This window comes from Melopsittacus undulatus, chromosome 10, assembly GCF_012275295.1.
Source record: "Melopsittacus undulatus isolate bMelUnd1 chromosome 10, bMelUnd1.mat.Z, whole genome shotgun sequence".
Classification (NCBI taxonomy): Eukaryota; Metazoa; Chordata; class Aves; order Psittaciformes; family Psittaculidae; genus Melopsittacus; species Melopsittacus undulatus.
Genome location: NC_047536.1, coordinates 26,357,712 through 26,374,040, shown reverse-complemented (window position 1 = coordinate 26,374,040; position 16,329 = coordinate 26,357,712). Strand labels below are relative to the sequence as shown.

Genomic DNA, 16,329 nt, shown 5'->3' with positions numbered 1-16,329 from the left:
CCACTCTCAAAAAATCAACCACTGAATAGGTGATAAAAGCAAGCCCTGAGACCCATTCCTTATTGAAGCTCATGCAAAAAGGTCTGAAAAGGTGTGATCAGATCAATTATATTCCAAAACATGCAAACACCAAAGCACAGGCCAAGGACCTTCCCAAGTCACAGATGTTGCACATCAAGTGGAGGGAAGGCATCATGCATCACATGCATGTGGAGAAAGAGCTGAGCATTCAAGGTGGATTCTCCTTTCTTTGGTGAGATATCAAGATGTGAACCCTGTCTACAATTAAAGGAATCAGGCAATTCAATTGACTCAGCCCGGTGTGCTGTTTAAATGAGGCTTCTCTAGAAAGCCTGTTCCCAGCTCAGGGGGCAATGGAGAATGTTTATTTCTTCAGCTTTGTTGGTGGTGAGGGGATTAACTGGAAACAGTTCTGTAAACATGTCAGAGGGTGTCACTGATGCATGAACATCACCATTCAGCAAGCACAACCCCTTACCTTTAGTTGTATCTTCTCCTCAAATATGCCAAATCCCATTTTCCTGCAGTAAAAGTGCTTGCAGATGTTTTTTATGTGTGAAATGCAGCTGAGAAATATTTGTCTTCACCCACAAAAACTCCCATGATTAAAACTGTCTCTTTTTTTAAGATTGCTTTAATGGGGCTTTTTAAAGAAGCAAATGTAAGACAGCAGACAAAAAATCTTATTTTTCATTTTAAATGCTGTGAGGTACTACAGTACCTCTGTGTCACATGAAATAGTGTGTTGCAGTGAACTGATGTTCCAAATACAACTGAGTGGGAAGGCTAGGGGTAGAAACATTATGGTGGCAAACTTGCAGGCAGGATGCTCACCACATTATCACTTGACAATCATGAAGTTTTTTTATGTAACATTTGCATGTATTTTATAAGGACTAAAAGGACTTCTCTTTTCTGTTGTAGCCTGAGGATAGGGATTGCAACAAGAGAGGGGTCAGGAGAATTTAGTGGGGTTTTCTTGCCTTAGTAAAAGCACAGGTATTTACTGTGTATATAAAGCACAGATGTCAGTCTGTGAGTACTGAATTCTGTGTTGTAGAATTGTACAATTATCAGCTTTACTGAGTCCTAATTAAAATTTTCCCTCTCTTCATTAATAAACATGAGTTAACAGCTTTCATTGTGAAGATTCCCAAGGGCTGTTAGGTTTTATAGCGGGAGTGCTGCTGGGTAAGGATACACAAACAATAAAGATGTAAAAAGTCTGAGTTGCAGGGAGAATTGCTATCTTAACATCTGATCTACACCCCAATGAAGGGAGACACCCTTCCAGCTACAGAACTTTCCTGCATGCCTAAGTTAACTGAACCTGTGTTAGCAGAGGTCTTGCACTGTAAATCCATTCAGTATGGTCAGTGTGAGGCATCCCTGCCCATGGCAGGGGTTGGAACTTGGGTGATCTTGAGATCCTTTCCAACACAAACCATTCTGTGATTCTATGTGATTAACTTGCATCACTCCAACATGGTCATGGACTGTGTGGGGGAGAACGGTGTCTTGGTAAGAGGATGCAGACGCAGCCTCTGTTTTTAGGTTGTGCTGTGTCATTGTCTTGTTAGAATCTGCTCAGTGAGAGAAGAGTATCAGCACTGTCTTGCGGGTGCTTTCTCATGGGTCAAGAGACTGGCTTTTAAGATGTTCTCTGTCTTGGGAGACTTCTGTCTGGGCTGCTGATGGGAAGAAACAGCAAGCGTCAAAGAAGGGGAAACAATTTGATCTCATGTGTTGCTTTAGCACTTACCACATGTGGGTTATTGTAAAGACACATTCATGAGGTTGCATAAAATAACAGAGCTGTACATGGCTGGCCCTCGATGGCATTTTGTGGGTGATAGCATTAGACAGCCCATTTCCGCTCCTCTGGCAATAAAGTGCAGATCCCATTGGCCCCACAGCACAGCTTCCTCCCAGCTACACATCCCGTAAGGTCTCTGTGATCCTGGGAATGCAGTACTTGTTTATGGTTAATGGCAGGTCAGAGATGCTTCTGCTTACACAATAGAAGGGGGCTGCCACAGTGATTCCTTACATATGTCCTGGATAGCTGAAAGTGTAGATAGGGCCCAATTTCTGATTAACAGCCCCACACCGGATGAACCAGAGCCTGTACTACACATAACCTCACCCCACATTACTGGGTAGACCTCTGCTATCTGTGCTATCAGGTCAAGCACTCATCCCATAAACCTTCTGTAACTTTTGTCTATAAAATTACTCCCAGTGACTGTGATAACAGAATCAATTAGGAAGAGTTCTCTGAGATACCTCCACAAATCAGATTTCTTTGGAAAGCAGATGGCAACAGGTTTGGCATCTGATGGCTCCTCAGTAATTCAGTTTCTTCACATGATCAGATGGAGCCAGCAGGGTGCTGAGCTGGATGTGGGCAGCACGGGACACCGCCATGCTTTGATTTACTCAGGATGGCTGTATGCTCCTCATAGGAATCTTACTAGGGGTTTAATGTCAGTGGAACATGGATATACCAATCTAGCTTTCATAACTGGCTCAACTCAGTGGCTCCAGCAGTTTTTTCTAGTGCCATAGGATTCAGTGCCATCTCAATCACTGCTGGAAAATCACCTACTGATAGCAAACTCTTTGCTGACAGAGCTGCAGCACTTGTCTGTACCAAAGCTTGCTAGTTCAACACTTGCTTGCATGTATATCCTATACAATAGCTAACCACATCAGCACCTGTGTTGCTAGTCATTGCTGCGAGCTTGTTACAGTTGGTTTTACCAGTATTAGGCTGATCCTCAACATCAGCTTCAGCATCCTGGGCTAATACTTGTTGAATCCACAGCTGGGACTCCTAAAAACTAATGGCGCTTATGTGAACAGTATTGCCTACATTCCCTTGGAGATAACACTGAGCAGAACAAATGCTTTCACATCAGCCCTGGTGCAGTCAGGTCCTGAGAGGCTGTGTGACCAACCAGAACATTTGGAAAGGAAATGAGAAATAAAGGGGACTTACTAGTCCTGTAAACAGAGGGGCAAAGGAGAAGAGGGAGCAAAACACAAAAGCAGACCTGCTTGACCTGTTGCTTTTACACCCTGTGCAAATGTTCCTTCATCTCCGTTGTTATGGAGATTAGAACTGAGCAGAAATGCCTTACTCTGGTGTGGTGCTGATTGTATTGCTCTTTTCAATGTATTGCTGCAGCTTTCTGCCAGGCTGTGGGCACACAAGAGTTTGTTCACAGATGTTGGCAGGGGTCTTTTGCTTTGTCTTAGTGACTTGGCTGGTGTGGGGGATTTGTGCCTCCTCATATTACACTGTGACAAGGGGATGTCTTCTGAGAGTTTTGCATGGGACTGCTAGTTACAAGTTACTGATATCCTCTGTGTTAAATATTTCTACCTTTTATAAATCCTTTCAGAGGCTAGTTCCAAATCAGAAGGATAAATACCTTCATTGAAATACCTTCCTAAGTTTCTCGACCCTTTTCAAAATGCACTGAAAAGAGTCACCAAGGGCTGCAAGTCTTGGGTCTCTGTCACCTGGAACTGTATCTGTGCCACTGGCTGTCCTGTTGTGCCAGTGATGGGCTGCTTCCGCTGACAGCAGCATGAGGAACCAAATTATATTGCTGTGCACTTGTGCAACACTGAAACAGAGTGGATGGAGATTTGCTCTCCAGCTCTATCATTGTGTCCTGAACCATGTGTTCTGAACCTTGAAACCTAACGTGGCACTGCCTTACACGGAAAAAACCTTTGGAAAGGTTCAGAGGTCTGACAACCTCACAGTTTGTCCATGTTCTATAGTCTGCAGGTTGCAGCCTGTCTCCATCACTTTGGTTCCAGCCCTATGGATGGGCTATGAGATGATACATGAACAGATTTGTTGTTCCACCTAAGTCAGGTTTTCCAAAGTGTCCTATGATTTTTAATTTTCACTTTTTTAATCCCCTGCTTGGCTTGCCATTGAGATGGTCTCGAGGGTTCCTGGATATCTGTGCTGCCTACAGATGTGAGCCCACATGCCCTAATCTGAGCTCCACAGATCAGAGTCCACCTTTCAAAATCTGAACCATTCTGCTTTAAAGGTACCTTGGTGTGGGCTACTCACCCTTGGATGCTGGCACAGCTTTATTGTGCTGTGCTTCACAAGAAGGGACCCCTCTGCTGAACAGGTTTGTGATTTCCGTGCTGGAAGTTTAAAGTTTAACTCTTCATTCAGTGTGAGGGCCCTGAATACATCATCTGCCTTTGCCAAATGACAGGGTGGTCAGTTGAATTTTGGCAACCTGTCTGTGGAAGAGCTTGGCTGTTGAACAGCTTAGAACTCCCTGTTGCTTTCATTGACTTGGCAGCTCTCTTGCTTCACTTGTTCTTCATCAAAGCAGTTCCAGCAGTGTCTAGGGAAAGAAATAGCTGGAATAATTTATCCTGCTTAGGACCTGCTGCAGTCATGTTTTAGTACTGCTGAATAGGAGGAATCTCCTTGGTCTGTATGACTTAGGTTGCAGTCTCCAGGCACTATCTGCAGAAATCCTAACTAATATGTACAGGCCAAATTCTGATCCAGTGAAAATCATCATATTTGAAACAAATTAGATTTGAGATTAATGTAGTTTCAGTACTTTGGCTTATTAAAGAATTAGAACCAGCAATGTGTTTAGTATGCTATTTCCACAAGACTTAGCTGGGGAAATGTCACATTTAGATCCCATTAAAATCGTACCGTGAACCTCTTATTTGTGCTGCTGCAGCTAGGAAGGACAGCCTTGTCTCATGCACTAGTTGCTGGGTTCAGGCTTCCTGGCTCTGCCACTGATTTCCTGTGTGTGCCTGGATAAGGCTCTTCATATTTCAGTTGCCTGGTTGCAAATGGGGGAGAGTGTTGCAAATGGGGGAGAGTGTTCCTCTGTCCATTCTCTTCAGGTCAGAAGAAGGGGGTCTTGTCTTTTAGTGTGAATGTACAGCATTCGACAACAAGGGATCTACAAGTATTGCTGATGGATAACAGGAAAAGTTGGTTGATTTCCTCTTTATTTCGATAACTGCAACAATGTGTGAAGCCCAAGCCCGGCCTGGACTGTGCTTTGTGGTGGGATTCCTGGAGGCCTGCCTTCAACACAGGTGGTTCAGAGCATTTGGCATGGTCCAAATAGAAAGTGGACTCCCATGTTCAAGGCAAGAAGGCTGTTTTAACAAGGCTAGGATGCAAGGTAAATAGGGCTGTTGTCCATCTCTGGCAGCTGCTGAGGAACATGCCCATGTATCATAAAAAGGCCATTGTTCATGGTCACCCTGACCAAGAAATACATGCTGCGAACAACAGGCCATTTTCATCAGCTGAGCTGACAAATTGCTTTATTCCTGCTGCAACTTCAAGACAGCTGTTGCTTTACAGCAAATGCTCTGGACAAAAATGCAAGGCATCACATTTCCTGTTTGGGTACTATCTCTTTGGACATTACTTGCATGTTCTGATAAGAAACTAATGCTTAAAAACATCCAGTGTCCCACTGACTGGGAAGCAGTCAGCCTGAGTTTAAAGCTGAAAGAAAATGGTATCTTGTACTGCAAAACACTATGTCCACAGCTCGCTCTACCCTTTGCACAAATGCCTTGGGTGAGTCAAACTGCATGCTCCTACCTTTCTTATTCTTTTAACTTTCACCTTGTGCAGAGTAGCCAAATACCTCCAAAAATATGATACAAATAAAACATGGTGATCTACACACTCACAATTGCCAGAAATTTATGGGCTTCAGCTGAGAGAGGTAGGGCTGCTCAGTAGTGAAGAAGCTGGGAAAGATGGATATTTGCTATCTCAGTTTCTGTGACCTTAGGATTTCTTGCTTGTTCTTCCTTGGTTTCCTGTCTAAAAGAGCACTCTATAAAGATGCTGCGAGATATACTGAAGACAGAGGTATTTAGATACAGGTAATGTACACAGACACAGACACTGTTTCAGGTGTGCTTATCTGAAGAAATGCTCACTGACTAGCCATGAAGACTTAGCAGCCAGCAGAGCTGGTGCCACTGTGTGCATAACTAGCTTTCTCCCTCAGCTGATGTGTCACATAAGTCATTAATTAACCTGGGATGCTCTGAATCAGTATGATCCAACACTGCAGTCTGGAGTGGATGTGGATGCAGACAGCTGAGTCTGGGTCTTCACAAGCACCACAGCTCTCCGGCAGCATTTCTGCCACTGGTCTTGCCATTGAACACTTACTAATTCCCTTAGCATTGATGTTGCTGAGAGATCTGTTTTTATAAGACTGAGAAAAGACAAAGTTTAAAGGAAAACAAGCAAGGTCAGGATGGTTTTGGTATTTGGTTGTGAAGGGTTTTTTTGGGAAGGTAGGTAAAAATAATCAGCCTTTTCCAGATGCAGTTAAGTCCTTGGATGAGCTGGGAAGCAGGCAGCAAGGCACGAGGTTCAGTGTCGGACGATTGATGTGTTTTTTCTGCACCTTCTGACAAAGAATACACAGAATAGCAATGGGAAAACACCTGGTTTTCTTATGGAGATGTGGCAAAGTAATGAATCTAAGTAATGAACATTAGCAGTGCTCTTGCTTTGGGGGGAAAAGGTAGTGAAAAAATTTATTGTTATTGTTATTATAATATATTTCTTTACTGCGTGGAGCCCAGCAGACACAGGCTGTAAATGTTAAACTCACAGAAACCAATGCACTGAGAAATGGTGGTTAATGCAAAAATGGGTGGACTTGAGTTAAACTGAATTAAATCTCTTCATCAGGGATTGTTGCAATAGGACAAGGGGTGATAGGTTCAAACTGAAAGAGGAGAAGTTCAGGTTGAAGATAAGGAAGAAGTTCTTTACTGTGAGGGTGGTGAGGCGCTGGCACAGGGTGCCCAGAGAGGTGCCCCATCCCCGGCAGTGTTCAAGGCCAGGCTGGACAGAGCCTTGGGTGACATGGTGTAGTGTGACCCATTGCAGGGGATTGGAACTGCATGATCTTAAGGTCCTTTCCAACTCTAACTATTCTATGATTCTATGAAATTAAGGAGGAGATAAACACCAAACCAGACACAAGCCAACATTTCTGCTGGTGCAGTAGAGCAGTGCTGGTCTGTTTTCTCTCTCTAGAACACCTTGGCGAAGGCTCTTTATGACAACAAGGCAGAGTGCTCGGATGAGCTGGCCTTCCGCAAAGGAGACATCCTGACGGTTCTGGACCAAAACGTCATTGGCAGCGAAGGCTGGTGGAGATGCTCCCTCCATGGCAGGCAGGGCCTGGCCCCTGCTAACCGTCTGCAGCTACTTGCTGCCTCACAAGCTGCCCTGCTGCCTTCTTCCACCTGGAGTGGTGCCACAGAGTCACCACCCGGCCAGCAAAACATCTACCAGGTTCCTTCCGTCCCCAAGCCCACCGTGCTGTCATCTACCTACGAGAAGATGGAGGGGTGGGTTAAATCTCCAGCAAGGGTCTCTGCTCTACCTGCCCAAGCAATATATCAGGTACCAGCTGTGGCTGCACAGCTGCTCAGTGAAAGGACGCAAAGCTCAACAAGCCAGGTAAGAACATAAGCAGCTATAAAAGTAGCAAGTGTTATTATTAAAACTATCATTGGGAGCAGGAAAGTAATAACTGCTGTTGGCCTGAACATCTCAGTGGAATTCACAGCAGAGACATTCAAATAAATGGTGTTTAGAAAACTCCCATTAATTCTGTTACAGTTTATAGCATTGTATGAGAAATGCTGCTCTGGGCAACATATAGTACTCTCTATATTCTGTAGTACCTCACTTTTTTGACAGTTTAAAGAGGCTGTCAAATAGGGCAGGAAGTAAATAATATACCATGTGTTTGGAAGAATCTAGAAAGGGTTTACAAACCCACCCCAAAGTTAAAATAACAAGACACAGAGCTTTTTCCTCTGTTGGTTTACAGCATCCAGAGTCCTCTGGGCACATGTGGGGTCTTTGCATCCATCTGCACAAGAACATGATTTGTAATTAAAAAGGCTACCCTTTGCTGGGTGATTGATGTCTTTGGTCTAGTTTTACTATTTCCAGCACCTCAGTAAGTGCTGTGATCTTATTTCTCCACATTCCTAACCATAAAGAAGCAATTTGCAGATTCAGTGTGAGATGGATACAAATTGTCCATGTTGTGCCAGCAAAACAGGCTGAAGAATGTTCTTGATCTGAAGGAATGGCCCAACAGAAGGTGTCCTTGGCTATTCCTGTGTCTGTCATTTCATGAGTTTATATACCTAAGCCTTGTTTACTCTAAAGAGAAAGACAAAACAACGTCTTAGGCTGCTTTTAAGAAGTTCAGATTTGCCTGAGCTGCTTCTTGCACAACGCCCCAGCTGTTACTACACCAACTGTACAGTGGTGGTCACAGATGCACAAGGAGGCTCAGGGGTGAACAGGCTATGGATGGGCAGAGGGGGGCAGAGGGAACCTCCACGGTCCGGGCAGTCCCTTGTAGATCCTATGGGACAACTGGCAAAGTTTCTGGCATACTCAGCTGCCCTCCAAGCAGCTGGGAAAAGCCACTGTAAATCTTTGAGGGAACTGACTGAAAGCAATAAAACACAACAAAATCCTCCAAAGCCTGTGTGCTTTCACCCTATTGAAAAAGCCTTGTCAGTTCTGCCTAACAACAAGGCACTTTCTTGCTTCACTGTGACTGAAAGTACTTTAAAAAATAGCAAGATAAGATACTTGGTTTAGTTTCCTTTCTGCTGTATACTGAACAAGATCTATCCATCTGAAAACAGACCTGAGCTAAGGATGCCTTTCCTTTTACCCTTTCAGCTCAAGAAAGTCTCTTCTTCTATGCCTCTGTTTGCAAGCAAGTTGGCTTATGTTGCAGAGCACTAGGGTAATTGTGCTCACTCCTTGCTCCCTTCCTTCACGGAGCAGGCAGTTGTAAAGCTGGAGCCTTGTTCCTCTGAACTCAGTGGCTACACCGCTTACACGGCGGGGAACACTACCTCCAATATTAAATACTTTACTGTGATGTCTCTTTTGCAGTACCTTTTCTGTGGGTCAGTAATGTGTAGAAGTCCATTTATGAACTACTTGTGGAAAGTCAGGCTAAACCCATGCTGAATGAACAAAATTCAGTGGTTTGGAAGCTGATTTTTAACAATGTCCTCTCCAAAATTCATACTTTGGTACCTTAGCTCATTGTCTCATGGCCCTTCAAATTACATTTTGAGCAAACAGGAGAATTAGTCTGTAATTGACCTCATGTAATTCCTGTATCAAACTTCTCTATGGAGCTGGTCAGGACATCAAGGTTACTCCTTCCAAATGAGTCGGTCTTTCATAAATTCAGAATAACGTGTCTCAGCCTGTACCTTTTTGTTGCTCTTACTTCCACTAAATATGACTTGGCCTGATGGCTCTGTGGGCCTGGAGAAGTAGAAATTCCCCCACTTACTCTTTTCAGTGGTTCTGCTTTTGGGTAGTCTAAAGATTAAAGCGATAAACTGGGTTTTCCCTAAATCTTTTCCTTCCCCCGGTTAGTAAGACAGACCACCTTTGGTTTGTATGTGCCAATTCTAATCTGAAATAAAGCAGAAATGCTGGCAAAGGAGAATTCTGGGGGAAAAAAATACCACACAGGCTTGTAAGGTCAGTTCCTGTCTGTCACTGTCAGAGAAAAGCTGGAAGGTTTTTAATCCCTTAAGAGTGATTACTCTGACAGTGGCCTATTCAACTAACCTGAGTTTTCAAAGATGTCCTGAGCTTAGTGCTCATTGCAGCTCTCTCACTGTTGGGTTTTTCTCCTCCTCTTAGCATCTGTTTACTCTCCCGAGAGCATGCCGGGCTTCAGTCCCAAGTATCAGGAGTGAGGTGTATGATGTTCCATCCACACAGCGCCGGGAGTCCTTGCTCACGCAGGTGAGTCCAGCCATTGTCCCCCCTGCAGCTCTGACCCTGCAGGACTTCAGAATAGAGTTTCAGGTAAATTCTGGCAGTTTCCTGTTCACTTTTTGTAGAATTTGGCAGAAAATAATCTATTTTTAAGGAAGTTCATGATGTAAAGCAGTTCTCTTTGGGGTTTGGTAGACATTTAGAGAAATGTAGCTTATCTGGTACATTTCTAAGAAACACTTCTTACCATTACTGAGTTCGAGGGCACAGATGAATTCTCAGTATCAGAGTGTCAACTTCTCTGCCTTGGTTTATCTATCAGGAAATATGCTTTGTCTTTGCATCCTTTCATCAGGAAGATTTCAAGATATTTATAGAGGAGTCACTAGGGCATGTGCAAAAACAAACTAAATGTCACCCACACCACTTGCCTCCTGGGCAAGAAAATGCAAGGGATTAGACACACTCAGGGTAAGGGCAACATGTTGGCTGCATCTACTGCTGAAGCATCCTGTTACATGATCTTGCTCTTGCTAACATGTTGCCCTGGGGAGAGCAAATGTCACCGCATTGCTTCTGCATCTCACTGCAGCCTGTGTAGGTCACCAGGATGGGACAGATGCCAGGACTCAACCCGTCATCTACCACACGAAGGTGCATGTGGGACTGGAGCACGTCCACAGAGCCTACACACACTCCTTATGCTCCTGACACTGCAGGGTTGAACCCACTCTAATTCATTTATTGTTAAGTTATCCAAAAACTCCTTTGTGTTATCCACTTTGTACAGGTGGGGTGATCCCTACTCAGACCCAAAAGTAGGCAATTAGGTGGTGGCTGCCTTGTGCATTGCAGTATATGACCTGAGTGCCTTTAAGTCTTCAGTAGGGTCTCAACAGAGTTGAAGTAAACCTGGTTTTATTCCCTTTGACCAGAGTGGTTCCACTCCACCCACTGCACGAAAGGGCGCTGTGCTGGTCAGATCCACTGAGTGTTTCCAGGAGGAGCAGAAGCAGCTTTACAACATCCCATACAGCCCAGAAAAGGCAGGAAGCGTTACCCAGAAAGACTCACCAGTGGGCAACGTAAGTAAGGCTTGCTGGACATGAGAGAATAACCTCTCATTACTGTGATGTTGCACACGTGTGCTGAACCTCCGTCAAGGTGATGGCAAGGGTAAGACCAGCACATCTTCAGTGTAGTGCTTTGTCCTTCCTATTAAAGAGACAAATGTTGCCTGGCTCCTGGATAGTCACGGTACCTACCAGGACTAAAGCTACATCTGTGATTTCATTTGATTTTCAGATTACAGGCAAAATCATCTCTTGCCTTGACTTCTTTTTATGACGGTGCAAAAAAGCAAATTCAGTACCCAACATTCTTGAATGTCTCTAATATTCAAGCAAATAGAAATGAATGGTCCCTATTCCATGCAGCAGTCTCCTGACACTTTTTTGGGGGAGTGAAGCACACCTGATTTTGGGGGGTGGGTCAGGCTTCCCACTATTTGATAAGTACCATCTTTGAAAAAAGGACTGATCTGAAATTTCACAACAAAGAAAATGCCTCAATGAAAAACTCTTTATGAGTTGAGTGCTAATTACTTCAGGTTTCCTGAATGGTTTTAAGATCCAAGAGAATTTTTACAGGCTCCTTAGCACACATGCCCAGGGCTAAGATACGGGATCTTGCAGCAGATTACGCCAGTACAGGAAATCTGAGGCTTCCTGGGTTTGTGGATTTAAAGAGAAATGCTGTAGGTTCATGGCTGCCTCATGATTAGAGAAACCAGCCTTGCAGTAATTTTAGAGAAATCAGCCATGACAGTAGGACTGGTGCTACCCAGAACTGGGGTGTTGGCATATGAGCAATTGTTCACTAAAGCTGGTATTCCTGATACCTTCATGGCTGTTAGCAACTATATCCATCAGCTGCAACAGCCTGGGAGCAGATTTTCTTCCAGAGACATGGTTTATTGCTGCTTCCAAAATCAACTTTTCTTAGAATTCTTTGTGGGCAATTTGGAAAAATCTGGCTTTGGTCTGAAACACCCGTGTCTGGGCTCCCCTTCTCACACACATCTTGTGCAAATGGGGAAGCCTGACCTGGCCAGTTCTTTATAAAATACTTATTACAGACCAGTTCTTTCAGATGTTTACTGGTGCTGCACAGTCCTATAGCTCCTTGCACTCTCTAGTGCTTGTGCTTCATGTGTGTAAGGCATCCAGGCATAATCCCTCTTGAAGTGCCTGTTAGTATTAGTCTGGATTTTCTTACACAAGAAGTGGTCCTACATTCATGTTTTCCAGCTTTGACTTCAGCTGTACACAGACATTTTTCAAGGCATGGGGCAAGTTCTGTTTCCATCTTAGCAAACCTGTATTGCTTATTGCAGTTACTTGAGAGTTGCATACCTTTACAGGCTCTAAAAATTCAGTTTTGTTTCTTGTTTCAAGCCACAATTTATGAATCCTGTGTGCTCTGTTGCAGTTATACGATGTCCCTCCCAAAAGAGAAAGTGATGTTGCAGAAAATGAATCTCAGAAAAAGCGCTGGGGCCATTACAATACTTTGCCAAATCCTCGGAAGTCAGAATGGATTTATGATATTCCAGTATCACCTGAAAAAACAGGATTAAAAACACCTTCTGGCCATTCTCTGGAGAACCAGGCGCTGTATGACATACCACCAGCCAGGTACAAGGCGTTAACAACAAATACAGAAGCCAAAGCTGCAAATCCGCAGTTATATGATATTCCACCAATGCAACGGAAATTAACATTTCCAGATATCCATCTTTATGACGTTCCATCCTCACGGGATGTGCTCCTTTTGCCACAAAATGGTAGCTGTGATGTCTCCCCAGTTCTCCTGGCTCCAAAGGCTGAGAATCAGATCTGTGAAGAGAATGTTTATGATATTCCAAAAGGTTTGCCCACTGTTGTGGAGTCCAAGAAAGAGCTGGAAAAAAGCAGCAATAATTCTGGAGAGAAATCATACAATGCTTCTCCACAGCTTTCAAGGGATGCTAAATTAGAACAAGACAGATTATCTGTTTCTAGTGTGGACAGCAGAACCAGCACCCTCTCTACATCCTCGAACTCTTCTGCTGAGTCTTCTTCTATCTCATCATCAGAAGAGCCTGCCAAAGAAATTAAACTGGACCTTGATGTAGCCATAGAGACCCTGACTAGATTGCAGCACAGTGTATCCAGCTCTGTTGCAAGTTTAATGATCTTTGTGAGTAGTAAATGGAGGTTACAAGAACATCTAGAGAAAAGCATTGAGGAAATCCATAGAGCAGTTGATCACATAAAAGTATCGTTGGGAGAATTCTTGGCCTTTGCTCAACTTGTAAAGGTAAACGCCTCTTACCTCACTGATAACAACCTTCAGACCAGAATTAAAAAACAGCTAGAAATTCTTACAAACTCCTTCAAAATTTTAACAGAAACTAGAGAAGCTCTAAACAACTGCAGCTGGTCACTAGAGGCTTTGGTCCTCAGGAAACCTCAAAACAACCCAGATGATCTTGATCGCTTTGTTATGGTAGCCCGCACGATTCCAGATGACATCAAGAGGTTTGTATCCATCATCATTGCCAATGGAAAGCTCCTCTTCAGAAAGAATGAGAAGGAACAAGAAATGAAACAATCAAAAGTAATCCCAGAATACAAAATGGCAAAACAAATCACAGTACCAAGAAAAACAGAAATTGATTCGTTTCAAACAACTGCTCCTGATAAATCAAATCAAAGTCAGGCCTCTTCTGAGAAGCCAAAGAAAATGCCACTGAGGACTCTGATTATGTTCAGTTACAGGTTAGTATAACTGGATTTTACTAGCTAGCTACATTCTTCAGGGTTTGCAAACACTAAGCTATTAGCACTCATATCTTTGCCAAATTCAGTTTGCATTACTTCCATTTTCCAGACTTCACATGAATTCAGGATTTTGTTAGAGGGCTGGATGGTACATGTAGAATGATCATTTGAAGTGGCATTTGAGAATTTAGGCAGCCAGCCAGCACTGAGAAAAGATTTTTGGCTTCTAGGTGGGGACTGCCAATTTGCTGCTTCTAACTAGTAGCTCTCTTCTTGCCAGTACATTTTGTTTGACTCTCACATGATGCTACAGGAGATGTTCTCTTTCTAACCTGAGGTATATTGGAAAGCATGCTTTTGTAAAAGGTTTTGCTTTAACAGATTAAACTCTTACTGTGAATTAACAGATTTGTTAGGAGCATTTTGGATGCTTGTTAGAATCATTCCCCTTACAATTACTGAAATGGCTACAAGAATGTAACTCTTGGTTTCACAAAGTAATGCTGGCCTCTCCTCTAAGAATTTCAGAAAGGTTATGTTTTGCTGATGTTGGTTTCAGTCTTAGCTCTTGCTGGATCAGATATGACATTTTTAGCAGGAAAAACCCTATAGTTTCTTCTAATAAACATACTGTTTTTGTTGCAACATGAAGGCTGCATAGCAAGTAGTTATTTCACCCTGAAAGAAGAGGGAAAACACATATTTAAATATTTAATGTAAACCATTTCAAATTTGCTTTCATTTTGATTTGTAACAGGCACAGAAAATCATTTCAGATAAAGAAGTTGCAAAGAAGAGCACAGATCCAAAACCAAAGGTATTTCTAATTTTGAAAACTATTACTTCTGAGGACTCCTGGTCCCCGATTGATAAAATTCAAAGTAATTTGCATTTGGACACACATACAGAGAGATTGATCTGGTTTCTCCTAGTTAATTTTTCCAGAACTAGTTCTTAGAATTACTGCTGAAAACCTGTGGAAAGCATTTATTTTCCTGAAATGGAATGAACCACTATAGTTTAAAGTTATACTATTTACTTGCTTTCCTTTGTGTATCATATGGGGTAGGGCTGTGACAGTAGTTCAAATACCTTGTATACCATTGGCATAAGGATTGACTCTACTGTTGTACAGTTTTAATCATTCATAATCCTCATGAAGTCAGCACCATTAAAGATCAAGTCTGAGTGTTTTGTACTATCTGAAAGCCTGAAGTCCAGACCGTATAAAGGATTGATGTTTCACGAACAGCACTTTGTGTGCTATTCACTATTAAAACTGTCTTCAGTGACAATCAGGAGAAAAAAACCACTTTGAAACTGAGTACATTATGGAAAGAGAAATGATTGTAAAAGACTCCTGGGATGCAGCAATTTGGAGACTATTAACTAACAAAACTCTCTGTAAGTGAAGGATATCAGGTAGAGTAAAAAAACAGTCAATGTGCCACCAAGCTGAGTCTATTTATTTTTATTTAACCTTTTTCCAGGTTTTGCCATCTGCAAAGAAGACTGTGATTCAAAGCAAGCAGGACTCTGCTAAAAAAATAGCTCTCCCTGAGCACTGCAGGTTGTGTTTCAGTGCACTTCATAAGGCAATTGGTGTATTTACTATGAGTCTGAACAACAACCAACCACCCGAAGTCTTCATATCCCACAGCAAATTGATCATTATGGTGGGACAAAAGTTAGTGGATTTTCTCTGCCAAGAGACTCAAGACAGGGATGCTCGGAATGACGTTCTCCACGGCAGCAGCCGGCTCTGCAGCCTCTTGAAGAATCTGGCTCTTGCTACTAAAAATGCTGCAATACAATATCCAAATGCAGATACCATCAGGGAACTTCAGGACCAAACTGAGGAGCTGTCTAAATACACACAGCAGTTTAGGGCAATGATGGAATGAAAGACACTGCTGTTTTTACAGATTCTTCATTGTTGGTGCTCCTCTGGCATGCGGCAGCCAAGGGAGGCAAAAGCAGCTCAGTGACGCTAACTTTAAGTCACCTCTAAGAACTCCTGCTGGGTAGTTCCTTTGGTGCTGGTGCACTTTTAGTAGGTGAAGATCCACACAGCAGCAGATGTAGAAAATGATTTGTAGAATTAAGTCTGTATTTTCTTCTCCATTGTTCAGATCCTGGCTGATGATGTCCTCATCTTAGTGGCTGGGCAGGAATGTTTGTTGTGTATTAGAGCAAAATTATTTTATTATCTGGCTGATTTCTTATTTTTTAATTTCTATATATGTCAGATAAATATTTTCCCATTAATTTTACTTTCTTATTCAGGTATGTCCAGTCTCTTTTTAGACATTGCTGCACAATGTTCTGTAATTTATAATATCCAATCATCATTCCCTGAGGACTTTACTCACAATTTCTAACTACAATAATATTTTTCTTTTTCAAACAGCAGGAATAATAATTTATTTTTTTCTTAAATACGCAAATGTGATGCATGTATTATAAGACAAAATCTGGCAGGTACTACACATATCCTAGATGTTAATGGGAAATGCTCCAGCTGGCAGCTGAGCACAGGGTAAACTTGGAGGAGTCTTGGCTCCTGGTAAACCTACAGGGAGTTGCATATCAGCATAGAACCATAGAATACCAGGTTGGAAGGGACCTCAAGGATTA

General features: G+C 42.8%; 1 protein-coding gene across 1 annotated transcript; it reads left to right on the top strand.

Annotated features, from left to right (window-relative positions):
• Window positions 1-1,506: 1,506 nt before the first annotated feature.
• CASS4 (Cas scaffold protein family member 4) lies at window positions 1,507-16,046 on the top strand. The gene is given in 8 exon segments (XM_013128649.3): window positions 1,507-1,542; window positions 7,121-7,549; window positions 9,791-9,895; window positions 10,804-10,953; window positions 12,359-13,643; window positions 13,646-13,689; window positions 14,450-14,509; window positions 15,183-16,046. Coding segments are annotated over 8 exon segments (2,523 nt in total). The 3' UTR covers window positions 15,597-16,046.
• Window positions 16,047-16,329: the final 283 nt, after the last annotated feature.